The sequence below is a fragment of the Manis pentadactyla genome, chromosome 15, assembly GCF_030020395.1.
Source record: "Manis pentadactyla isolate mManPen7 chromosome 15, mManPen7.hap1, whole genome shotgun sequence".
Classification (NCBI taxonomy): domain Eukaryota; kingdom Metazoa; phylum Chordata; class Mammalia; order Pholidota; family Manidae; genus Manis; species Manis pentadactyla.
The window spans coordinates 5,877,593-5,904,237 of NC_080033.1; the positions used below are offsets into that span (position 1 = coordinate 5,877,593).

The following is a 26,645-nucleotide window of genomic DNA, read 5'->3' on the forward strand; positions in this document are numbered from 1 at the left end:
TTTTATTTTTCTTTCTAGAGGCTAGTTTGAAAGCTAGAAATTAGTTTGGTTGATGAGAAGAGTATTGTCACTATTCATTATTTCCAGTTACTACTTGATAAATAGTGGAAGAAGGAATTCATGTGCTTGGATTGAGTTTTTTTTCCTTCTAGGAAAATTTAAAGTTTCAGATATAAACCACATACATTAACTTTTATGTGATGGGGACACACATCAGATAATCTTTCTCAAAGCTTTTTTTGGTGGAGTGATGGGAGGCAGAATTTTGGGATATAAGTACATCTGGAAAAGGAGACTCTTCAAAAATATTCTTCCTGCTTTAGCCACGAGCTTTGAAATTGCCTTGCCAGCTTGGGTAGTTGACCAGAAAAATTCAATTTTGGTGAGTGTATTTAAATAAGACACTTTATAATGTGTGTCACATATCTTGGTACTATGAAGAGAGCTATTACAAAGAAAATATTGTTATGATGTTTTTGATTTAATTCTGTATTGTGAAAACTGTTTTTATATAATGGAGAAAATTGGTTCCATTATTAGGTTGCTGGTTTAGGGCAGTGTGTCCTAAATGTAATTTTAAAGGCTTAAAGTTATGGTGATTTCTTTTGGAAGCAGTTTCAGATCAGGTCCTACACTTGGTTGGGGAACTACTGTTTTTTATGGTGTCTACATTTATCCTGAGTAGTGCTAAAAATTTAAATGATCCTTCATGTCACATTTACCCAGGCTAAGTTATTTTTAATGTATGCTCACTAATGGTATCTGTTCCATAATGTGCTCTAAGAGGCAGTAGGGAATCAGACTTCAATCAATGATAGATGCTGGAACCCCAAAACAAAAGGAATTACCTTAACCTATTGTACAGGACTAGATGATTCTCTGCTTCAACTTTTTTGAAAATATCTAGGAGCTATCTTTGAGGCAATAAAAAAAAATCCATACAGTCTGTAATTTGTTTTGAAAATGGCTGTTTAATGTTATTTTATGGCAGATTAACATTCATTATCTTCAAGGATATGTGCTTATGTATATGTTGTATATAAACATGTTCGTTATGCTTAGCAGTACTCTGGGAATACTAGAGAAGAGAAAGACAGTTACCAAATTTGGGATCAAGCAATAGGAGAAAAATGTAAGACCAATGGGCAGAAATTACTTGCAAACAGAACGTTATGAAGTTGCTCCTTGATATTTAGGCAAGGGAATCAGGCCTCTGTCACTTTTTTCCAAGGCACTAGCTACTTGCCAAGCAGTGGATGCATAAGTCTCTGACTGGAAGAAAAATATAACTGAGGAGGCTGCTCTGCTCGTGTCGCCCACAGAGCCAACTAAAAGGTAGTTCACAGCGGTGCATAGAGCATGTGTCCCGAGCCGGAATGCCTCGTCCCGGCTCCGTCACCTGCCAGCTGTGTGGCCTGCGACAAGCAGTGTGACCTATACATGCTGCAGGTTCCCTGTCTGCACAAGGAAAGGAAGAGCAATGCCTGCCTTTGGGGTCTGAGAATAAGGATGATGTGAAATGAAGCGTGAGGGCCCTTTCGTAGTGCTCCCCTGTAAGCCTCAAAGTAAGCGTTCACGGGTGTCGGAACATACGTGCCAAGGCCACAGTTTTTTCTCTTTTCAATTCTAGGTTCTCCTTGTATATGGATTGGCATTCATGGTTATCCTTCCCGTTGTTGTGGTAGGTTCTGCTTTTTATGAACAGAATTCTTAGAAAGAGAATTGGGGCATGCTTTGGAGTCTCCCTGTAAGGTTGTAATTTGTATTGGAATATAATCCATTGATCCTTCAGGTTTCAGAATCTTTTATTCTAAAGGTTGCATCAGTTGAGTACGTTGAAGTATATCTCCTCCCAGTCCAAAGGCACCAACAACTGAGATAAATGCAGATGTACTTAGAGATTAAAATGAGTTTTCATTTACCACTTCCCTTAACTCCATTTCTCTGTTGGAGAAAGTGTTTCCCCTTCAAATATTTTTCTGTGCATTATGTCTGCATACACATACATTTAAAAAGAACCATGATCTTACTATAATATCATCCTGTGCCTCTTTCTTGCTCCGTATATTAGGGGCACAGCACATAAAGCAGCCTCATTTTTAAAAACAGCTGCATGGAACCAAGACGGAGGTAACATGAAGATGGTGATTTACTGTTCACCGCTTCTGTGACTGCCGGCGCCCGTTCTGATCACACCCTTTCTCCCGTTCTCACTGATGATGAGGCTGATAGCTAACTGGTCCTGTCTTCTTCACAGGGTTGTTGTGTGAGGACCCACTTGCATGGAGTGATGGGAATGAAAGCAGCACGTCAGCTGCGCAGTTGCTTACCAGATATTTATAAAGACATTCTGGGCACCAGGGCCCAGTTCACTGCTTAAAGGAATGGGTCGTTTCATTCCTATTTGTCTTCAAACAATTTCTGGTTGAAACTTACTTGTTTTAGTCACATACATGTAGTGAGGTAGGTTGGTGTTTAAGCATCAGTCAGTGTAACTACTTGCTAAATAAACCATTTAACATACGTAACAAAGACGTTTATTCAAAAGCTCAGGTATTTTTATTGTTTTATGAATTTAGAAAACTTGACCATAAACATTTTCATTAACTTTAACATTTTTTTCATGCTTTATTTCTTGTTTAATTTTATTATTTGTTTTTCAGGGCTCATGGTGGTACCGCACAATATGCTATAGTGGAGACCAGATTCTAATACGCACAATGCAAATTTATACGTATTTTGTTTATAAAACCCGAAATATGGATATGAAATGTAAGTAAATTTAAGTAACTGATATCAGATTGTTTTTTTAGTTATTGGTGTGGAGTTGGTATATATTCAACTGGAGAAATTCCATTTTACAGTTTCATAGATACTCAGTTCATGTAACTAAACCTGGAGGCAAATGCTAACACCCTTCATCACACTTTTTGATCTGTATTTCTAGCCCCCTTTATTCAGCACTCTCTCTATATACATATATACACACACACACTTTTCAGAGATTTTATGGTAAAGTTCCATGTAGGCTAATTTTGTAATGTTACCAGCTAACATTTCTTGAGTATTTGTTGTGCGCTAGGCATTGCTAGGGAAGACTGTACATGCATTGACTGATTTAATCTTTGTATGCCCTCATAGGTAAGTGCTGTTTGTTAAGCACATTTTGTAGGTGAGGAAACTGAGCCCAAGGATACACAGTGAGTGAGAGAGCTGGGGTCACACCCAGCATGGTTCCTGAGCCCTAAAGGACATTATCCTGTTTTGATGACAGTAAAATAAGTATAGGTCTTGGGTGTGTTGAAAGAAAACTGCCAGAATATTTCATCCCCAGAGTCTTATTTCAGAATTTCTTATGGAAAAAAAACATCCTAAATACTTTGACCCCATAAAGCTTAACACTGTAAATTTTATTCCTGAAATAGGAATAGTGTTGCTTTTGAGAGTCACCACTCTGCAGAAATCATAACCACCCCCTTCCCCTCCTCAAGAAAAAAAAGACCTAAGTTTTAAATTGTGCCTCACTGAAGAATGCATTTCTGTTGTGAAACATGAATGAGCTTTTCTGTATTTTGTATTAGCCAATTTTACTGACTTTCTTGGGAATAGGAAGGAGACACCTCAGGATCAAATGACTGTGAACAGAGCTTACGTTTCCAAGGAATGAGCAGATCTTTCACTTTGAAGAATGAATGAATGTTACTCTCCCTTAGGCACACACACCGCTTTTCCTTAGGCTGGGTTGAAATATTATTATAAAACTTAACTCCCTTATGGAAAAGTTTGATGTTTATTATCTGTATGAATGTTTTTTGCGTCAGTGATCTTGATTTCTGCTTCATTTCTGAGCGTGGTACTTAGCCTGACCCAACTAATTCTATCAGAAGAGCACTGCTGAGCTTGTGGTCAGTTTTATATCCTTGGTTACTTCAGCTTTGGCACCATTTTGTGTAGCTGATGTAGGCACGGTTGTCGTCATGAAAGCAGTTGCGGGTCGTGCTAGTAACAGCTCACACATAACTGTCTTTGCTGTGTGTCAGGCACGTGTGGGGAAACTGAGGCCCATAGAGAGGTGAAGAGTATTGTCTGAGGTCGTTTAGCTGGGAAGTGAAAATTCCAGGGTCTGTGCACGTAACCTCTGTTCTGTGTATGTGGGAGTCCCCTGCTTGTATATTCTGCTGTCAGGTGGCTGATGACGGTAGCAGTGATTAAAGAGCTTGTGTAGGCTAACAGGGGTAATGCTGACACATCTGGCTGTGATCGTGTGTATTTCAAGGAGCGCTATTCCCATAAAACCCTCCCAGGTTCCATAATAAAAATTTTTGTTAATTACAGTGTATTTTAGTTTACTTAGGGCTCTGAGAAATTGTGAAGAAATATAAAACTGTTAACTCCTGATTTCTCAGCCTACTTAATCATGGTGTCCCTCCTTTTTACATGATAGTTATTAACATCGCATGGAATGCTTGATGCTATATGGAAAGCACTGTGGAACACACACTTAAGTCTAGAAACAGGTGCTATTTAAGTGACTGTAATGCATCCAGGGCTTTGGCGCCCTTAATTTTATATATATGCCTATACACTTGTGATAGGTAGCACTGCACACATTTAAGAAAAATTGAGGCATTTCATTTTTTATGGATAAATTCTTGCTAGTAGAGGAGTTCAGATAATTTTTAGCCTTTTGCCTGATTGGAAAACTGCCTGGCTCAAGGATTAATGAAGACTCATAGGAGGGGAGATTAATAGGTGAGCAAAATATATTCATTTACCTTCATTTTTCTTTTCTTTTCTTAGGTCTTATCATGGTATTGGCTGGAGCCTCTGAATTTGATCCTCAGTGTAATAAAGATGCCACAAGCAGACCAACAGATAATATTCTAATACCTCAGGTTAGGCCCATCTCCTAAATTTCTTCATAGGCATTTAAGTATTAAAGTTAATGCTTCTCCAGGACTGTACTTTTTGACTGATTATTTTGTTTACTCTAGCTAATCGGAGAGATTGGAAGCATTAACTTAAAGAAGAATGAGCCTCCACTCACCTGCCCGCATAGCCTGAAGGCCAGAGTTCTTTTACTATGTCATCTTGCAGGAATGAAAATCCCCGAGAGACCCTTGAAGAAGGTATTTGTGACTCTGACACCTGCAAGGTTTCGCTTGTGATGCAGGAGTGGGTTTAATCAGTCCTCATGAGGGAGTGTTCCTGTAATTGCTCAAGGACCTTTTAAAAAGAAATCTATATGCAACATAATTATTTCACAAATATTTTGAAGGTCTAAGTAAGTCACATTTTGACGAATGTTAAACTTTAGCCTTTCAGGGTGAGAGATTACTCTGTATGAGAGATGTTTAGTCAGTGGTGGATTATGCAATAATTTCTGAAGACTTTTTAGAAGAGGACTTTGTAAGCTTTTTGGGGTGAGAAAAATGGGTTTCACTACAAATACGTCCAGCTGCTCCACCAGCAGCAGCGTGCAGCGTGGCCACTAGTAGTGTCTGTTGCTCTTCATTTCAGGCTTTGTAGGTACTCGATGGCATCTGTTCCGTTTAAGAGAAAAGTGCTCGACTGGGGCAGTGCTGTCTGGGGGTGTCATGAATTTGAGTGTCATCTCTTCTTCATATGCATTACTTCAATTGAAGTTATAAAGAAAATAAATATCCCTAGGGAATAAATGTTCTTTGAGACTCCCTTTTAAGACAGTAACGCAGTCAGATGCCTCTGAAAAGAAGGGCCGGTGCTGGGTGCTTGGTGATGGGGTGGGGTGCTTGTGATGGGATGAAGGGGTGCTGGGAGGCGCTGTCACCCGGTGGCAGGGCTGCTAGGACCTCTGTGCCTAACGCTCTGCGCGGAAGTGAGCGTCTCCCTTTTTACCCATAATCTCAGACGAATGCGGTGGAGTGCCGCCCCAGCAGCTGGTCTTGGTGGTTAACTGTGGTGGGCGGTCTACGTCAGAGGCTCTCCGTTGCCCCCTCCTCCCCTGCCCTCTCCGCTGCTCTGCGCTTAGTTGACTCATTCTCACTCTGAGACTTTGGACTTAGCCATAATTATACTTACAGAAACTTAGGTGCACAAAAAGAAAATTCTTAAAGTTCTGAAATATAGTAAGGTTAGGATTAAGTTTCAGAATGTTTCCCCAAAAAAGGTGTAGGGAGTTAACTTACAAAGCCCAAATCCATGATACTAAAATTTGCCTTTGAAACCTGTAGTCGGCTGGGCTTTTCTGACCGATTGTTGACACAGTGCCGCTGGGGAGAAAGTTTTGCATCAACCTGTAAAATTCTGAGGTCATGTGAAACATTTGGGGGACAGTTTAAATTTTGTATTAGTCTTAGACTGCAGGTGGTAAAGATGTCTTAACTAGAAAAGTAGAATGATTTTGTTTCAGGTGTTGTATTGTTTTGCAGATCAGCAATTTATGCTGAAAAAATGTCCTGCCCTCCTTCAAGAAATGGTGAATGTAATCTGCCAACTGATAATAATGGCCCGGAGCGTGAAGGTGAGGGGGAAATGTAATTAATTACATTTGCTTTTTCTTGCAAGCGTATGCAGATTATACTTTGTAGTTTTAAGATTTATGGGTTCTTGCTGTAATTCCGTCTGTAAGTTGAATCAGCTTTCCCAATTTGTTCGTTTTTATTTCTTTCCTGTATTTTACATTATGTAAAGTATCATAACTTATTATTTTTTAATTTAATTTGTTCAGTTTTATTGTTTATTATTTTTTGCTTGCAAAGATTTAGCATATCCTTTTCCTTCCTCTGAATATTTTTAGAGCTAGGTTATTCTGTATTTTAACAATGAGTGTGAAGTAATTCTCTAAGTGATATAACAGTTCATCTGTCATGTAGTGTTTGTGGCATGAAGGGCAGAAGGAAGGAGGGGTTTGTGCTCAGTAATGGGAAGAGGCCCTTGAAGAGGAAGGAAGTGGTTGGGGTTTGGTTGGGGTGGCCTTGTGTCTGTATTTTCTTGATGATTGTCTGATTGACTTTTTCGGGAGGTGATGCAGAGTTTTCCTATTAAAGCAATGGTTGTTGCTGGATAATGTGCATTTGTATAATTTTAATGTCCAGTAACTTTGGAAGGAAAACCAACACTATGATCTTAAATATGTGAGATGCTGAGGACGTTCACCTGAATCTTGTTTTTGTGGTGAAGTGTATGCTCTTGAACACGTAACAAGTCCAGCCCTTTTTTCCCTTTTCTTTCTGTTCTTTCTAAGGAAGGGAGTTTCGTGCTCCAACTTTGGCGTCCCTAGAGAACTGCTTGAAGCTTTCCCAGATGGCCATGCAGGGCCTCCGGCAGTTCAGGTCCCTCTGCTGCAGCTCCCCCACATCGAGGAGGACAACCTCAGAAGGGTCTCCAATCATCAAAAGGTAGTTCTTTGCTACTTTAAAATCCAGTTTAAACAGTTTGTCATGTCACTTAAAAGTAACAAGAATGTAAACTTTTCTATAAATGGTTATGATAAATTTAGATTTAGAATGTCTTAAACACTGAAGATATTCTAAAATTATTCCTCAGCTGTTTCTGTTAACATTTTCTTGTTTAGGTTCTCTATTTCACTACTGTGATTTGACTAATTTGGGGTTCAGTGCATTTTAGCTGTTAATGCTTTTTTCCTTTTATTATGTTACCAAAAATAAATGTAGCAAGTAGAAATACAGTGTATGCTTTCCATTCATTTCATGTGTGCCTTCAAGGCTGGGCAGTGATTTATTTGGCTGAGTGTGAACAAAAAAACATTAAATACTCAAAAATAAGTAGTCAAACACAGTTCTTGTTTAGAAAATGCATTCTCTATGGTAAATACAGGATAATGATTCTTAAGATAAAGCAAAAATATATATAAATGAAAAAGTAAAGGAAATATGAGAAAAAACTGAATGAAATTTTAGTTTTGGTAGGAGAGTTTAAGCATTACTTTGTATGTGCTGGACAGAGTGGGTGAAGGCAGGCACTGGATGTGCCAGTATGTCCGGGTAGAACAGTGACTGTACAGCAGCGATCTGCATGGGAGTCCTCTGTCCTTTCAAGTAAATTATGTCACCCTTGTAAGTCTGATCACGCTTTAAGTCATAATTGAAAACTTCAGAATCCAGACATGGTCATTTCACATGCCTCACAGTCTAATCCCTGTCTGTGAAAGTAAAAATTAATAACTAGCACCAGCACCTGGAAATTAAAGAACACTCTCCTAAGTGTCCATTTAGCCAACATGGGTATTACTGCAATAACAGACAGCTGTGTATTTGGAAAATAACAAAAGTGAGAATATTGAATAGCAAAACCTTAAGGGTATAGCTGTATCCAGAGAGAAATTCATACATTCAAGGTTTTTATCGTTAAAACTGAGAATAAGGGTCAGCAGCCTGAGCCCATCGAATGACATTAGTTCTTCCTCCGGTCAGGATTCTACATGAATGTTAGTGTTTTTTCCCTCTAACTTTATTTTTTCTAATTAAAAAAAAGCACCCTGTATTAACCTTGTAATAAAAAATTCTAAATTTAAATTTCCTTGGAGAAAAGGACTGTGAACTGCCATAAAGCTGTATTTTCTGCTTTGAATATGTATGTATACATATATGTACAGATCTTCAAGTTATGATAGGGTTACATCTGATAAACCCATATTAAGTTGAAAATATCTAAGCTGAAACTGTAATTAATACGCCTAACTTAACAAACATAGCTTAGCACAGTTTACCTTAAATATGCTCAGAACTTGTTCATTAGCCTGCAGTTGGACAAAATCATCTAACACAAGGCCTATTTGTTAGTGTTGAATATCTCATGTAATTTATTGACTCCTGTACTGAAAGTGGAAGCCGGAGTGGCTGTGTGGGTCAGAATGGCGGTCAGAGTGTCAGTTGTCTGTCACTGTGATCGTGTGGCTGCCTGGGAGCTGGGATCACCGCCACTGCCCAGTGTCAGGGGAGAGGACTGTACTGTGTATCAATAGCCCAGGGAAAAGATAAAAATGTATAATTTGAAGTATGGTTTCTCCTGAATGTACAACACTTGCACACCACCATAAAGTTGACAAATTGTTAAGTTAAACAATTTTAAGTTGGGGACACTCTCTAATCTTACCATTTTTCTAAAAGATGAATTTTGCTTTAATGAACATGCTGATTTTTCCTTTTATGAAAAGTTTTTATGACGTTGTGATTTATTTTCTCTCTCTCCTTAAACTTAGTACAAAATTAAAACTATCCAGACCTTGGTGAGTTTAAAAGAATCAGATCGTCACCATCTACTACACTTCCTTGAAGATGAGAAATATGAAGAGGGGATGGCCGTCCTTGGGAGTTTCCCGTACGTCACGATGGACATCAAGTCACAGGGTGAGTGGGAGGTTTCCCTGGTGGCTGTCGCTGCCCTGTTGGTACACTGGCTCTTGTTCATTGCCTCAGGGTTCTCAAGGTACTTCCTTTTGATGATGTAACTTGTAACAGACTTCCCAGAACTGTGGTTCACCTGTGAGATTTGCTGTGCTAGAACATGATGCATATTGACAAGCGCTGAGAGCACTGATAGGGTCCTACTTTATGACCCTCACACTGAGGTGAACTACAGGACTCTTCTGTTCTGTAGTTCAATTTTCAGAAATACCTTAACTTTCAAAGAATGAAAGAGAATTTCAGATATAATATAGATATTTGCAATATATATTGAAAGAAATAGCTGCTTAATTCTACAATCAATTTTTAAAAACCCAGCATATTTGTTAATTAAGCCTTGACATTGACCATGTTCTCTGCCACATTTTGTGTGTTGTTCTTAACTTACCTCTATCATTAATGTCTGTTTGGAGTGAAAAAATAGAGGTGATTTTTCTACTTACACAATTGCCCTTTGAGCTCCCATTTTAATAGCTGAGCAGTAGTGTCTTAGAGTGGCGGCAGAGCTGGAGGCCCCCGGCACTGTTCCTTCCTTCTGGCACTGCTCTCAGCTTTCACGTTTGCCAGTTACTGTTGGGAGAACCCTGTGGGATCAGAGATACAAGGACGTCCTAGGGATGATTCAGACTTCAAGGGCTTATGGTCTAGTTGAGGAAAGAGGGCATAAACACAGGATTACAACCAAGGAAAGAGGGCAGATTTGATTTGAGAAAATGGAGACTCCAGGCAGAAGAAAGGATATTATACCCTTTCTTCGTGCCCAGCTGTCGCACCTCACAGCCAGGAGGGGAGCAGATAGCAGTTAGAGACAGTCGGAGGCCATTCTTTTCCAGCGGGTCTTATTTCAATCCAGACCAGATCAGATTGTGCTCCCCTCAATCTGTGTACAATAAACATAATAAACCTAGAAAAACCTGTAGGCAGAAATACATAGTGAAAAAAACTCGTAATAGAAAAAATCTGTAGGAAGAAATGAATCATAGCCACATTTAAATATGGTAAGTTATATTACTTTTATTATTTTAATATTTTAATGTTTATTATTGTCATGTTATATTTATTATTAGACTTTGGGGGATTTGTAGGCAAGTATGGTTTTAAAAACATTTGCAAAAACAAAAAAATATTAAGGTGCTTTTTAAATATAAACTATTATAGAGTTCTTACCTTAAAAAATAAATCTCTTTAATATGGCTTAGAATACTAGTTTAAATTATTTTATTCTGACAGATGAGCATAGATCATAAGGATAAAATCTTGTAAATGCAAGGTTTGCTCAGTTGAATAGAGTGACAGAACCCTGTTTATGTCACGAAGAGAGAAAACTTTGGTATGGGAGTCCTTACATTAGACTTGCTTTAAAAGACCTGAGTTTGAAATGTGGCAGTGCCAATATAGCCATTATGTGACTTTAGGCATTTTACTTTATTTCTGAACTTCAGTTTCTTCTTTAAAGTGAAAATAATAATGCTTCATAGAGCTATTTTAAGGATTAAATGAATACATTATTGAAGGCATCTACTGGAGAACGTTACACAGAGTAGGAAGTCACTATATTGTTTTTATTGAGTAAGTTCAAAATACAGCATTATGAAACATTGAAGTACCAAACTGATTTACGCAGTCAGTTTTGCTGTCTGTGCTGACATGGGGCTCAGCACTGATTTCGTGTATGTCCCCTTCTCGCCTTGCAGTTCTGGATGACGAAGACAGCAACGACATCACAGTGGGGTCCCTAGTGACGGTGTTGGTGAGGCTGATGAGGCAGACGATGGCAGTGAGTAATCGTGTGCTTTTGTGCTTTAAGAGTTAGGTATTAAAATTTTTATATTTTCTCATTTTAAGTCATACGTTCTCAGAGTCAAAGCTCTTGTAGCAAAACCTGATTTTCCAAGTTCTGTTACCTGTTTTGAAATGTTAGTTTTCATAGTTTTCAATTGTTTTCACACATGCAGAAGCCTTTGGGAAATAGATTGATTCTTCATGTGATGATTTAATTCCCTATGGAACAGTATAATAGGGTAATGTGGGTATACTGCTTAAACTGTAAAGTGCTATACAAAGGTTAATTATTGATTCTTGTTAAGAATTTCATCACCTACTCATTTGTAGCAAGTTCTTTAGAGGATTCACTTCCTTTTATTTTTAATTTAAAAAATTACAATGAAAATAACTTCTTTTTCTAATTATGTGACAATTTCATGCTGTCTGGAAGAAAAACGTATAAGGAGTTAAAATCACCTAGACTCCTACTACTCTGAGATGATTAGCTACCCTAATGCATGATACCTGTGGAGCTGAGTGATGTTTCTGTCCCTGTCCCTTCTCTTACCTCCCTCGGGAAGCCCCTTGTCCGCCCCGGGGGACCACCGTTCAGTCCTGTGTGTATCTTCTCATGTCTTGCTTCATGCTCTTACTTACTATCTGGACCTTTACAGTATATATACATACATACTAGTACTTTTTTCATTCTTTTTCACTAAATCTGACTGTATTGTATGTGCTGCCTGCATCTTTTTTTTCTCAGTTTCTATTGCATATTTATATTTCCTCCCAAGTCACAACTACAGTTTTTAATAGACTGGTATAGGAATGTGTTGTTTTTAAATAGACTGAGGTATTCAATTCAGTTGATTCAATCAGTGCTAGATTTTAGCCTGTTCTTCTCCAGTTTGTGATCATCTGTAGGAAACATGCTGCGTTTGAACCCCATGTCTGAAACTTCTGGTAGGAAAGGCATGTTCTGTAGTGGGACGTATCAGATCAAAGATGTTGATGTTGATTTTACGTAGCAAGTGGTAAGGAAGCGTTTGTGTTACAGACTCTGGATGGGAGGTGATCCCGGAGGAGGGAACTAAGCCAGCGGCTGAGATTTGCTTTAGAATCCAAATTTACACGACCCACATGCTCTGGATTCCAAGCCTGAGAAATGAGCAAGAGATTGGCCTTGGGCTGTCGACACTTCTGGGGTAGTTGGTAGGACAAAGAGCAGAACTGCTCTGCCGGAAGGGAGGGAACCGGGTATGCATCCTGCAGTGCCTACGAGGACTGTACCTCAGAGCGCCAAGTGTGAGGACCCGCTAGTGGCTGCAGAAAGGAAGCAGAGATGACAGGATTAGGCAAGGGGTTGGGAAGCTTTTTCCGTAGGTCCCATTAGTAAATATTTTAGGTTTTATAGGGCATACAGTCTCTGGCAACTACTGAGCTCACTGTGGGCATGGCTGTAAAAAAAAACTTGGTGTAGAAAGTGGGCAGAGGGCCATAGTTTGCTGGTTCCTGAATTAGACTAACAGTTTAGAGCCTAATAATTACCATTGTTTTTACATGTCAGCTTTAATAATTCCAGGGAGTTTATTAAACACAACCCCTGTCACTTGTCATTTGCCAGTGTAAATTATTATTGTAGTCTTACTGGAATTTAAACCCTGTATTTGTTGCTTCTGTTCTGATTCTGAATAAATTATATGGTAAGTGGATATGTCTTTAGGAGAGTGGATTTTCTTGGAGTTCCACTTTAGTTACAGATCCAGTGAGCACTATTGCTAACCATAGTGAATAAACTAATGTTGGTCTAATTGAAGTCTTAATGTTAAAAAATAATGTAATGTATTTAAGTTCCCATAACATAAAAACAGTCATGTCTGATTACTATTAGAATAATACAGATAATTTAAACTGAGATATTTTTTACTTCATAATGAGTTTAGATATCTTAAATTACTTTATTTGTAAATTTAAGAAGACACTATTTTTCAAAATACATTCAGGGCAGGAGATTTCAGAAGGTAACTTCTGAAAGTATTATCCAGTGATTGCTAAGATCTCCTTTCTACCCTTCCAAACCCCACAGTTGTGATCACTGAAAAAACTTACTGGTAATATATTTTGAAAGATTTCTTTGTTTATCCAAAAGATAAATAACAGTTGACCGACTTCACGTTTTTCTTCTCGCTACGTCCAGGAAGTATTTGAAAAGGAGCAGTCCATCTGTGCCGCAGAGGAGCAGCCGGCAGAAGACGTGGTGAGCACCCGGGTTTTCTCATGTCTGTCCCGGCGAAGGAAATGTTCTGTTCGGTTCTCCGACTTCTGCTGCTGTGGGGGAGTAATTCAGTTTAGGAAAACGCTTTGTTAGGCATTGCCATCTAAAAATTACTGGGAACCCCAAATGAAACTTGCTGTGACTTCTGAGTATGCGTGTGTGCCGTGAATTGTAGCAGGGCGACGCCAGCAAGAGCAGGACAAGAGGAGGATGGCAGCAGAAGAGTAAAGGACCCAAGAAAACAGCTAAATCAAAAAAAAAGCCTTAAAAAAAAAAGCCTACACCTGTGCCCTTACCACAGTCAAAGCCACAGAAACAGAAGCAGGCAAATGGAGACGTTGGGAGTGTAAGTTCATTACTCTTATTGTCAACATTGTCTCTATGGAGGTATAGGCTGAAATATTCAAATCTTAGTGTACAGCTCCCGAAGTTTGTATGTGTAGGTACCCGTGATACCTACATCACGGTGTAAAACCTCCCCAGCGCCCTGGACACCTGGGCCGTTCTCCGTCGGCAGCCCCTCCACGCAGCTCCCACCGTCCCCACGTCTGTTATTACCACAGATGGGAGGGGTGTTGCTCTCTTTCGGCACAGTGTCCGTGGCATTCACTGTGTGTGTGTATCAGTGCTCCATTCACGTGTGTGTGAGGGATCCACTGTATGTGTGTACCACAGTTTACCTGTCTGTTCTTTGGTTGCTGGGCATTTGGGTCATTGGTAGTTTTTGGATATTTGTCTATTATGGGTAAGGGCACTCTGCTTATTCTTGTACATGTGGAACTACTGGGTCGTAAGGTAGGTGTATGTTTAACTCATTGAAAGAGCCCATTTTCCAAAGTTGTACCATTTTATGCTCCTACACACCAAACATGAGTCCAGTTGTTCATCCACACCCATACTTGGTTTTCAGTCTCTATCTTGGCCACTGTGGCAGCTCTGTAGTGGTCCTCTGTGTGTGGCTCTGCTTGTGTTTACCTGGCAACTGGTGACACCAGGCATCTTTTTACATGCTTACTGGCCACTGGGCATCCTCTCTTCTGTTGGGTTGTTGGTCTGCTTATGGATTTGCAGGATTCCTGTATGTATTCTGGGTATGAGTTGGGCTTTACTCTCTGTGCAGTAGCTTTGGGTGGTTTGTGATTTCCAGAAGTTGCATTATTTTACTATTACATTTTGCTCTGTGATGCATCTGAATTAACTTTTGTGACTAGTGTGAGATGGGGATTATGGACCATTTTTTTACTTGGGCAACACTTACTGAAAAGACCTCCTTTCCTCTGAACTGCTGTGGTGGTGGTTGCAAAGCAAGCGACCATAGCTGTGTTTGTGCAGAGCTGTTGTGGACTCTCTGGTCTATTCAATTAATAATCTATACTCTTGTGTTAGTACCACACTCTCTTAATTATTGTGGCTTTATGTAAAGCCTTGAAACATGGTTATGTAAGTCCTCAAGCTCTTCTTTAACTTCTTCAAAATTAGCCCTTTGCATTTCCAGCTAAATTTTTAGAATAAGTTTGACAATTTCCACCCCCCAAAAAGTTGCCAGGTTTTAGATTGGTATTACATTGAATCTAGTTCACTAGGGGAAGAATTCATGTTAATAATACTGTCTTTTTATTCATAATCATGGTTTATCTTGATGTATTTGGATTTTCCTTAATTTTTCCCAGCAGTGGTTTGTAATTCCCAGGCACATCTTCCATTAGGTCTGCTCCTGTGTAGTTGATGTTTTCTGGTTCTGTAGCAAGTAACAGTTAAAAAAAAATTCCATCCTTCAATATGTATTGCTGGTGTATAGAAATGTAGTTGCTTTCTAAATATTGACTTTGGATCAAGGAGCCCTTAGGAGTTGACAGTAATTGTAACCATTGCAGATTTTAAAAAAAGATTTTCTCAGTACATAATCCACCTCCCGGTAGACAGGTTTTGCTTTCTTCTTCTGTTTTTATGTTTTTCTCCCTTCCTGTCTTAGTTGCTGGTTAGAACTTAAGTGTAACGGGATTAGACGTGAGGGCTGTGGCCGCCCTTGCCTTGCTGATCGCGGGGAGAAAGCAGACCTCGCTTCCCTCCTGAGTGGGGTGCCGGCTCCGGAGTAGTTGCAGACAGTCCGTGTCAGGTTAAGGCAGTCAGTGTTCCATTCTGTTCCCAGTTCGCTGAGAATTTTTATCATGAGCAGATACTGAATTTTATTACAGATGCTTTTTCTTCATCTATTGAGATGATTGTATGATTTTTCTTCTTTCTGTTAATGTGGTGGGTTATATTGATGCATTTAAAATTTTTAAATTATCCTTGTGTTCCTGGAACAAATTTCATTTGGTCATAATGTAGCATCCTTTTTTATATTTACTGCATTTGATTTATATGTTTCTGCATTTCATAACATTTTATTTAGGATTCCTGCATCTATTTTTATGAGAGAATATTGATCTGTCATTCTCCTTCCTTGAAATATCCTTGGCAGGTGTTGTGTCAGGCTTATGCTAGCTGCCTTTAGCATGTTAGGAAGTATTCTACTCTCTTTTTCCTGCGAGAGTTTGTGTGAGACTGGATGTTTCTGATTCAGAAGAATTATCTAGAGAAGCCATCTAGGCTTGGAGTTCTTAAAAAGAGTTTAGTTATAGAATCCATTTCTTTCACATATTCTACTTTTTGTCTTGTATCAGTTTTAGTACATTGTGTTTTTTAAGGAATTTGTCCTTTCCAGTAAGTTACCAAATTTATTGATGAGGTTATTCCAAGTCTCCCTTATTTTCAGTGTCTTTTGGATCTGTAGTTATGTCTCTTTTACTCCTAATACTGGTAATATTGTATTGTCTCTTTTTGCCTTCAGTTAGTCTTGCCGGATAAAATTGATCAGTTCTGTTAAATCTTTCCAAGAACCAGCTTTGGGTTTTGTTTGGGTTTCCCGTCGGCATATTTGCTTTCTCTTTATTGATTTCTGGTCTGCGCTATTCCCCTTCTACTTCGTTTGCATTTTGTTTCTTCTTCTTTTTCTTCCTTCTTGCAATGGGCTCGTAAGTATGTTGTCTGGGGCGTCAGCTTTCCATTCCCGCAGATGCTCTGTCAGTTACAGAGGAGAATAGTAAACTCTCAAAGCAGCACCTTCCTGTAAACGTCCCATTTCTCCTCCTCAGATAAAATAAATTGTACAATGGATGTTTTTGAGAGATGAGTCACCTTAGACATCTTGGTGTAGTATACTTTGCAAAGGAATAAAATACTTCTATTTACAATAGACAGACAGATAAGCCCAGTGGTAGTCTTCAGTCTGACTCCCACGTACTTACAGATTTGTAAAGAAGAACGTTTTCTAATTCTCTGAGACGGGAGAGTGGATTTTGAGCCCGCTGACAGTGTACTGACCCTCGGCCCGTCTCGGGGCCCCGCGGCCTGTCCCCAGGTGCTCAGGGCGGCTGCGGCTGCGGTTCCCTTCCAGGAAGCGGCCGTCAAGGACGACGACGAGGAGGTTTCGGTCAAAGGCAGTGAGTCTGAGGACGAAGAGACCGACCGGGAGTCCCGGAGCGGGAGGGACGGCGGCAGCGAGCGGGACCCCGAGGGACAGCAGGACGGGAAGCAGAGCAGGGACGACGGAGCCGTGAGCCCTCCTCCCGGGGCTCAGGGCCGGGATTGTGCCTCGGGGGTAGTTCGGGGTTTGCTGTCGCTTTCAGTCGCTTGCTGGTTTTAAACAATACCAGTACGGTTTATACTCCTATGTTACTCTTGTAAGAATATTTTTGAGGGTGGTTAGAGTCATAAAGAAAGGTGGTTTCTGACGAGGATTGTGCATCCCACTTTTCTCAGATGTTAAGTTGCGCCGTGTAGCAACGCCTGGGTCTGACGCGAGGCCGGTTTGGTCTCCAGGTAGTGTTCAGTGTTGGATGCGAGTAAGGAAAGGCGGGTACGAGGCAGCGGGTACTTGGAGGAGTCGCTCAAAAGGTCCAGGTCATGTTTAGGGTGAAGAAACAGGACTGCGGGCTCTGGACTCTAATGTCAAGAGGCTGGTTTAAAGGGAAAGCTAACATTCACAGAATGCTACCTTATTTCAAGAGGTAAGACATTAAGGGAAGGGGGAGTCCCCAAGGAATCTATTAAGACTGTGAGGGTGTGGAGGGCAGAAAAAAGTCTCGTGGCGTGGCATTAGGTTGCACCTGATTTATGGGAGGGCCGCAGAAAAGGATGGTGGACAAATAATGGCTCATAGAGACTTGGTGCAAATGCACTGTTCCCTGTACATTCGTGGTGGCCTTTCTGACTGGGCTACTGCTATGAAAGTAACCCTGTGGTTAGGAGAGAAACAGCCTTCCCTGAATAGCCTCTAACGCGACAGCAGAGACCACAAGAGGAAACGATAAAGGCAGAGGGTTAAAGTACAAGGAGGTGATGTACTTGCCCCGGGAAGAGGTGGGAGGGAGAGGAACTGCTTTTAGCAGCTGGTGGCCCTTGACTGCTTAGTCTTTGGGAATTAAGTTTAATTGCCTGGAAATTAAAACCTATCAAAGAAATTATTTCTCCAGCCTTGCTTTGAGAAAGAGCTGATATATTCCTCTCTGAGTTTATCAGGGTTAGTAGAGGTCACTCTTAGGGTTTTGACAGATGAACTTCACCAGATGACAGAAATACATTCATTCGGTTAACAGTTACACAAATAACAAAGACTATTATTTCATGATCCGGCACATTGCCAGCACCGTTAGGTGACAGGAATGCAAGGCCAGGCGTGGAACAGTCTCTGCCCTTGACTAGTAGGAGGCTGGCGGGGAGGGCCGGCTAAGTAAGCACTGCGGCAGGAAGGAGACGTGCCCGCCCGGCAGCCCGAGGGAGGGGGCGACCGGCTGGGCCCTGGGCAGAGGGAACCCGAGGCGTGGGAGCCCTACCTGAGGCCGCTCCTGGAAGTAACTCATAGGAATTTGCCAGGTAGGGAAAGGGAACAAAAACCCAAACAAGGTTTGTGGGGAGTTCAGAGAAAAGCGGTGCTTTGAGCAGGGGAATAATCGGATTTGTGGGACTGACGGGGATCATAGCTGGAAGAAGATGGAAATTCCTCGGAATGGTCAAAAGCATACCTGATTTCACGTATTCAGTTTTTCCCAGGAGTGGCGGGAACTGCAGCAGAGTGTACAGCGCAAGGAGCGGGCGCTGCTGGAGACCAGGCCCCAGATAACGCACCGTGTACAGTCCCAGCTTCCCTGAGGCGAGAGGGCCGGGCGCCGGCGTCCCTGCCCCGCGCTTCCTGTCGGGCGTCTCCGCCCTGGGTCCCTCTGTGCCGTGGGCTGGCTCAGGTGCTGAAGGTCGTCTCCTCCTGATAGGCCACATTTTGAGGGACGTATTTCCATATGAATTACATTTAGTGAATGTGTTGTTTAAAGGGAGGATTGTTAACTTTTTAAGTATTTCTGTGGTTTCCTCTGCTTCTGTCCTTTCTGGGCCAGGTTACTGAGGATTGTGCTAGATGATGGCTTTTCATTAGTTCAGGCAGTTTGCTATGCCTCAGACAGATGCATATTTTGCTTCAGACTATGTGACTTGTGAATCTCTCCCTTCTGTTAAGTTTTAAATGGGATGAAAAAGTCATAAATCTCCCTGTGGTGTTTCCTGAGGGTCCTGTGGACTTGCTGGGGCCCCAGGAGCACCCTGGTCCATGGCCATGGCCAAGCCCAAGGCTGTAGGGCCGGTGGTAAGTTCAGTAGGGGTTGAGCATGGCTGAGCCCCAGGTCAAGATCATTGTAGTGCTGTCCTATCCCTTGTCCTGTTTACTGTGTGGCTGTGGTCTGCTCCACTTTCTGTCTCCTTGATGGCTACGTTTTTTTGTCTTTCAAATGAATTTAGGATTTGCTTGACATTTGGCTCTTGCAAATGTGCAAAACTGAGTGTGGCTCGAGGTCATGAACTGGATGCCTCTTAGTTCAGGGAAGCTGTTTCACAGACTGCCTCGCAGCTTTGCCACAGAACCTTCTGCTTACTGCTCTTGTCTGGCAGGTGATCTCCTGTATAAATCTGCTTTCTGTTCTAGAACATCAATTGAGAGCCACTGGGGGCTGCTGAAGGCAAGTTCCCAAGTGATGGCTTTCCCGGTAATGAGTGAGCATCTCTGTAGACTCTGGTTTAAACTTGGAGCACAGTCGGCTAGGATTCCATCTTAATGTGCACGCCGATCTTCTGGCATGTCCTGAGCGTCACTTAGCCCATCTTTTGGGGCATTTCGCCCACTATGTGCTAGTCTGCCAACACCAAGTCTCGTGAAATCAAGCAGATAAATTCCACTCATTGATTCGTTTTCAAAGTGCCAGGGATGCTATGAGCTGTATAATTTGTACCCTTACAACAGACAGTTTCATTTTAGACCATGTTTAGTTAATAGGCAAAACATTCATTCACGCCCCTTGAACATTTTAGCAGTGAAACGCTTTTTTCTAATTTAGTCTGCATCTGCATGGCAAATAGCTCCAAGTAGCATTTATCAGATAAAATTTACTGTTTTTCTAACATCTGCCTTCCTATGTACCTGCCCCTATCATGCATGTAAGTTATTTAAAGTTTATGTTCATAATAGACTTCCATGTTATTGCAACTCTTACTGTATTTAATATGTTAAGAATGGTTGGGACTCTGACACAACAGAAAACAGTTTTGTCTGAAGTGCAGATAACTCACAGTGAAACAGCTTCTCCACTTTAACCGTGTGCATCAGTCAAGGCACAGGTGCCACAGACGGGCATTCACTGGCTTCTTACTCGGTCTTCTTGAGTGGATCTCATCTCAGACAGCCTGGAGGAGGGAAGGGAGAGGCCTCTCCATGAGGGCAGGCCAAGCAGAAGTGCCCATTCCTGAGCAAAGCCCTGCACTGCTGGTACCAACACGCGCTGTGGTCCTGAGATTTCTGACAGCAAAGTGTTAGGACCGCTCACACAGCTCGGTGTCTGCGTCATCCCACTGGCGGGCACAGCCACCGCAGCCCCTCCTCGCCCTCCTCGGGCTGGGCCCTCACGCACGTCACTCACTCTGTGTCAGTTCATCTCCACAGCGCAGCCTGAGTCAGGCACTCATCGCTTAACAGAGAAGAGAGGTGAGATTCAGAGAGGTGAGGTGATCCAGGTCTGGCTCTGAAACAGGCACCGGCCGCTCAGCCTGCGCACAGACCTGCCTCCCCACCCCTCGCCCGCCTTTGTGCGCGGGGCCCTGGAGGTGCAGCCGGCTCACCCTTCCCCACCGCTGTACCATCGGTGAGTGGTTGCAGCGGGGACTCTGGCTCGCAGAGCCCAGGTATCTGTGCGCCACATTGAGTCCGTGCTGTTTTTAGTCAGACACTCGGGCAGACACACACAGACACACACAGACGCACCCCCACAGACACGCACATCCCCTTCCCCCACCACCCTTGCAGTGCTTTGCAATAGGAGGCATTTAAACAAAAGAGCTTGTAGTTGAACTTTGTGTAGCCTTATTAGAAAGTATTAATAAACCAAATGTTAATGTCTTACAGTTAAAACAAATAGAAAATACAAGTGATTTGGGTTTAAAAGTGCATTTTACCTACAAAACTGTTTTCAGTAAGTAATTTTTTTTCACCTTTTGTGTGATTGAGAATTCAGGGTAGTCTGCTGGTGTGTAAATCCTAGAGCTTATTTTATTTCTAGCTCCAAAACATTTTTCTTGAAGCCATTTTAGAAATCTGTCTTCCCTGACCAGTTCTCAAGCAGTGGCGGCTACGGAGATGCCTGACCAGCCCGCTGTGCGCTGTGACTCAGCGATGGCTGCCCCGCACACTGAAGTCCGGTGCTTCCAGACTGCTTGGTCTTGCGATTTTTTATTTTCATTTTTTTAGTAGTTTTGTTGTCTCCTGTCAGTTCTTCCTGCTCTCATTGGCTTTCTGGTGGCACTTTCTTTATCTCTTTTTCTGTTGCCAAGCTTATTAAAAAATCATAGGCAGTGAAAGGTATAAAGGGGCCCTTGAGTCTGAGCTGCCTGCATGGTGCCGACTACAGCAGCACCTGCACACACATCGGAGCCGTGCTCGGGGGTTCAGCTGGTCCTTGCACAGGGGTGACACGCAGATTTGAGATGCTCTCTTCCAAGTGATGTGCTTAATGCGCTGATTTCTGATTTGGTTGCCCAAGTCTCTTCCCCTCCTACTTCCTGGCTTTTGCTTATTACTAGGTAAGAACACTAAGATTATTTGCTAGATGATATTGTAATAGTTTATACTCTTTTCTTTTTCAGAATATCTTTCATCACTTAAGGTTAATCAGGGTTTAATACAGGGGCCCATCAGTAAGGTTTAAGAGGCCATTTGAAACCCCCAGATTATATGCATAATTCTTTTGGAGAGCAGATCTACAAATGGTTAAGAACAAACTTGCTCATTCAGTAGATATTTATTGAACACCTGTTTTGTTCCAGGCACTGTGTCTGCTGGGGACTCATAGCTGTCTTTTCTCTTTGCAGGAAAAACAAGAATGGTGGTGGCTTTATATTGCAGATAGGAAGGAACAGACGTTAATATCTATGCCATATCATGTGTGTACACTAAAAGACACTGAGGAGGTAATTATCCAAACACATTATTTCAGTTTTTACAAATGTATAGCATCTTGCCATCATACCGCTTCATAAAATCTTTTTTAGAAATCAGCTTACCATATTCAGTGTATTTTATTTCATATGTTAAGACATGATTTACAGCTGTTCTCCAATGTCTGGTGGGGGAGTTCATTGGAAATGTGTAGTGTTGAACAGTTAGAGGTACTTGGTCAGTCTTTTTCTCAACTTGCTTTGTGGAGTTTTCACTGTTAATATCTAAGAACATATGCCTTTCTTTCTCTTCTTCAGAATTTAATCATATTCTAAAAATTTTTTATCTTTCCCCCAGTGGATTAGTGCCAAGATGCATTTTTGGAGCGGAACTCTATAATAAAGTGGCTCTGCCCCCTGTCGATGACATCACCGATCAAGTGTGGTGGCCGACACATTCCCCCCCTGGGAACTCCTTTCTGTGGTCTTGTTTTTCTTCTTGACTTTTTAATGTTCCTTTTCTAGAAAGCAGGTTCTGTTTGCCTGGACTTGGACAAGAGCAAGTCTTTTGAATTTTAACAGTTCTGTGATGTTGATTTCTAATCCAGAAAGTCCTCCCCCACCCCTTTTAACCATGTAGTAAATATAAGAAGTAGTTTATTGTTGTTTGACCTTTAAGAGTTAGAGGCAGCTTAAGGGTATTTCTTTGACAGAGTAGTCTTTTTTTTTTAAATTTAAATTTTATCTGTTTTTGAAGAGATAATACTTCACCTAGTTACCATTTCAGAACATATACCAGAAAAGCACACATGGACAACAGCTTGCGTCCCTGTCTCTCAGCCACCCACTCCCTTCCCTGGAGACCATTGGTGTTAGCCAATTCTTGTGTAGTCTTCATGTGACACTGTGTGTATGTAAATTGTAAGCAGATACATCATGTGCATTTTCCCCCCCAAAATAGTGTCCACCATGTTCTGCACTTTACCTGTCCTCTGAATGACAGGACTTGAAATTTGTTTCATGTTAGTACAGAAAATGTTTCCTCATCCTTTTTACTGCTGCATGACCCTCTTTTATATGAATGTCTGTTCAGCACTCTGATTTACTGGACTTACAAGTTGTTTATCATCTTCTGCTGCAGTGAATAACCTCATGTCATTTTGCACATATGCGAGCATATCTATAGAATAAATCATAGAGGTAGAATTAATGAATCAGAGACTCCATAGGGAGAATGAATGTTCAAGTTTGCCCATCGCCTTTCAGTCTGTGTCATTTTCAATATTGCTAATCAGAAAGATGAAAAATGGCATCTCTTATTTTTTCCCTCTGATCTTTGAAGTTTCAAAAATATATAAAAATGTTGCACAGTATCATGAATGCCCATAGACCCTTGTTCTACACTGACCATTTAACATTTTGCCATATATTTTTTGCTATCTTTCTCTATATGTGTCCACACAGAAAACACACATATTTCCCCCCAAGCTCACTTTACATACTTGCAGACATGAAGTTTCACTCCTGTGTTAATGACACATGTATCCTAAGAACAGGCCTTTCTTCTACATGAGCAGATACAATTACTGTACTCAGGAAATGTAACATTGATGTATTATTATCCAATGTGCAGTCCATATTCAATTTTCCTCAAATACTACACTGTTACAGGTTTTTTTTTACTGATTTTATACTTTTTTAAAATACATTTTGTTTTAAAAACATTTTTATAATGAGGTACATATATCCAGATGTCATCTTAAAAATTTGTTCTTCCTTTTTCCAAGTGAAATTGAAACTTCTAAGAGTTTTCTAACTCTTTGCATTTGAAGTTTACGATTTGAGAGGAAATAAAGTACCTTGCTGACCTTGAAGGCATTGGGCATTCGTAAAGGAAAAACTCACTTCTGTGTGTTTCTCTCACTGTCATGCTGCTACCACAGTCACAGCAGTCCTGACGCCAGCTGCGTGGGTTTCCCCACACCAACCAGTTCTCTGTACCACCAGCTGAGTGTCCTGCATTTTAACTCAGTGCTGACACTGTCTCCCTGGAGGTAGTGTCAGATGGCAAGTCACACAAGACGTGTGACTAAGAGGTTAAGGGCTCAGTCACACCGGACTGCCGCCCACCACCTTCAGCGCCCGTGGCTAGTCCCGGTTGTCAGTTAACTTCTGACCAACTGGCTGTAAATTGGGGTTCCCGTGGCCCCATCCTTTAGTTTGATGATTTGCTGGAATGGTTCACAGAACTTAGGGAAACATGTTTACTGGCTTATTACAAAAGAAAGTGTTAAAGGGTACATATAAATATCCAGATGGAAGAGAGACACAGGGCAGAGTGTTGGGGAGGGGCCCCCGTGGCGGTGCCATGCCCCTTGTGAACACGCCACACTCCCAGCACCTCTGTGTGTTCACCAGCTCAGCAGGCCCTTCACTTGGGGGACCTTATGGAGCCTTCCTCACCGGGCGTGGCTGGCCGACCGCTGGCTCAGTCTCCAGCCCCTCTCCAGGGCATGGGGGATGGGCAGGAAGCTCTGGGTTTCCAGTCAGGTCTTCCTGGTGGCCGGCCCTCACCCGGGCGCCCATCTGGAGTCACCTTATCAGAACAAAACTCATTCCTGTCACCCACGCAGTTCCAAGGGATTTATGAGCTCGCTGTCTGACCTGGGTCAAAGGGCAAATATTAGAACTAAAGATGCTCCTGGTTTTCTTATCACTTGAAAAGTTACAGGGGTTTGAGGAGCTCTGGGCCTGGAAGTGGGGCAGAGCCAATATATATATTTTCTATTATCTCATAGCATTTATTGTAGAAATAAGAAAACTTGTCAAGAATTATCTCCTCTCTGGCAGTCAGTTTTATTAATTCCAACATTACATTTATTTTGATTTTACATCCTATTTCATTTCTTCATGTTGTCAAGGTGATGGTCAGCACAGAACTTGGTTGCTTTAAATACACTTTGATTGTGGAGATACAGATCAGCTCCATCAGTTCCGCCTCCTTTGGCTTCCTTTCGTGCTGTAGATGTAATATATGGCATAAATGTACTGTTCGGGGGTGGTTCTAACTTCCTAGCATTAGTTAGGGCTTCCTGCGTCCTCTGCGTCAACACTGAGCTGTTACATGTTCTGGTCTAGGAACTCAGGGGTGAGCTGGTGTTCTTTCTGCTCCTCAAAATACAGATTTTCAGTGCTGATTTTATCTTCTAGATAGAACTGAAGTTTCCTACACCAGGCAAGCCTGGAAATTATCAGTATACAGTGTTTCTGAGATCAGACTCTTATATGGGTTTGGATCAGATTAAGCCATTGAAGGTAAGAATAGTGACTGCAGTAAATAAGGTTGTCTGTTGAGTAAGTGCTTACTTAATATAGGGAAGCATTTCAAGTTCTGAAATGTAGAGTTCTAGAGGGAAAAGAGGTTATCTCCTACTGTGTATATGATACAATTGATGGACTACCCTTATAATAATAAACTTCAGTTGTTGAGTTAAAGGAGTGTAAATAGTTTTTAGAACCGTGAAGGGAAATTACTGAAGTGTAATAGGTTTGATGTGCTCTAATTCCACAGGGGTTCACAAAATGTGTTCTCTTTTCTTTAGAAAAGCATGTGTTTTCCCACAGATTCTATTGGAGAAGCTATTAATTGCTGAAATGAACTTATTTTTTTATCATTTCAGAGTATACACTTTGTCTGTGAAGCACACTCTCAGTGTTTCACCCTCTCACTTGAAGTTTTATAAAAGCGTTCCTGGTACTGTGTTAGAGAGATTGTGAAGTGTCAGTGCATCGTGTCCGAGAGCCCCGAAGGGAAGGGAGCCAGGACACGCGGGCCTCTCCTTTCCCGCGGGGGCACCTTGCAGCTTTTCACTGGCGATAGGATTTTACTCCATGAGTCTGGAGGCTGTAAATACCTCTTTGTAAATCACCCTTGAGTTTTTCCTGCTTCAGCAGAAGACTTATTAAGACACAGTGTTCTTGCTCGAGAACCACAGTTTATTTTCATGCCACAGAATAAATAGTTTAGCTTCTATAAAATCAAAATATCAAACTGTATTAGAAATTTAGCTACATGTACATGCTGTTAGAGTTATGTTTTGTTTTCTAGGATGAATGTTCTAAGTGTTAAATTTAGAGTTACAACCATAAAATTGATTTTTTTGTAATTGCTGTGGTCAAAGAAAACCTTTTCTTTACCAGGTATTCTTCTGTTACTCCTTCCCAAATTTCTGATGTCGACATTCAATTCCTCTTTATAGTTGGAAGTTCATGAGGCTAAGCCTGTGCCAAAAAATCACCCGCAGTGGGATACAGTGATAGAGGGGGACGAGGACCAGGAGCACAGTGAGGGCTTCGAAGACAGCTTCGAGGAGGAGGAGGAAGATGATGACTGAGCAGTGCGGGGAAGGGGCCACAGGGTTTGCAGATATACTTGCAAATTTGTGTTCTTTTGGAAATGTCTAATAAACCAGAAAGAGTGCTGAACTGATGTTGAGGGAAGTGTTAGTTCCTGAAATGGGTGCATAACCAGACAGTGGTGGTGCCCCGGTACAGTCGGAATGTGCTGAAGGCTTGTTAGGGCCTCTCAAGTTTGGGATGGTGCATTTATTTTGTCTGCAAATTATAATAAACCCTTTGTTACAACTGTCAGGAGGTCTTGAAGGATGGGCAGAAAAGGTGGGCAGTTG

At 41.4% G+C, this 26,645-nt stretch overlaps 1 protein-coding gene across 1 annotated transcript; it reads left to right on the forward strand.

Annotated features, from left to right (window-relative positions):
* LOC118928746 (translocation protein SEC63 homolog) lies at positions 1-26,645 on the forward strand. Its single transcript, XM_057493307.1, is given in 19 exon segments — positions 1-382; positions 1,631-1,681; positions 2,664-2,772; positions 4,801-4,895; positions 4,995-5,111; positions 5,114-5,129; positions 6,411-6,502; positions 6,871-6,898; positions 7,226-7,312; positions 7,315-7,379; positions 9,203-9,350; positions 11,102-11,184; positions 13,369-13,428; positions 13,622-13,792; positions 16,886-17,044; positions 18,541-18,623; positions 21,873-21,990; positions 25,168-25,272; positions 26,217-26,645. Coding segments are annotated over 19 exon segments (1,854 nt in total). The 5' UTR covers positions 1-250; the 3' UTR covers positions 26,352-26,645.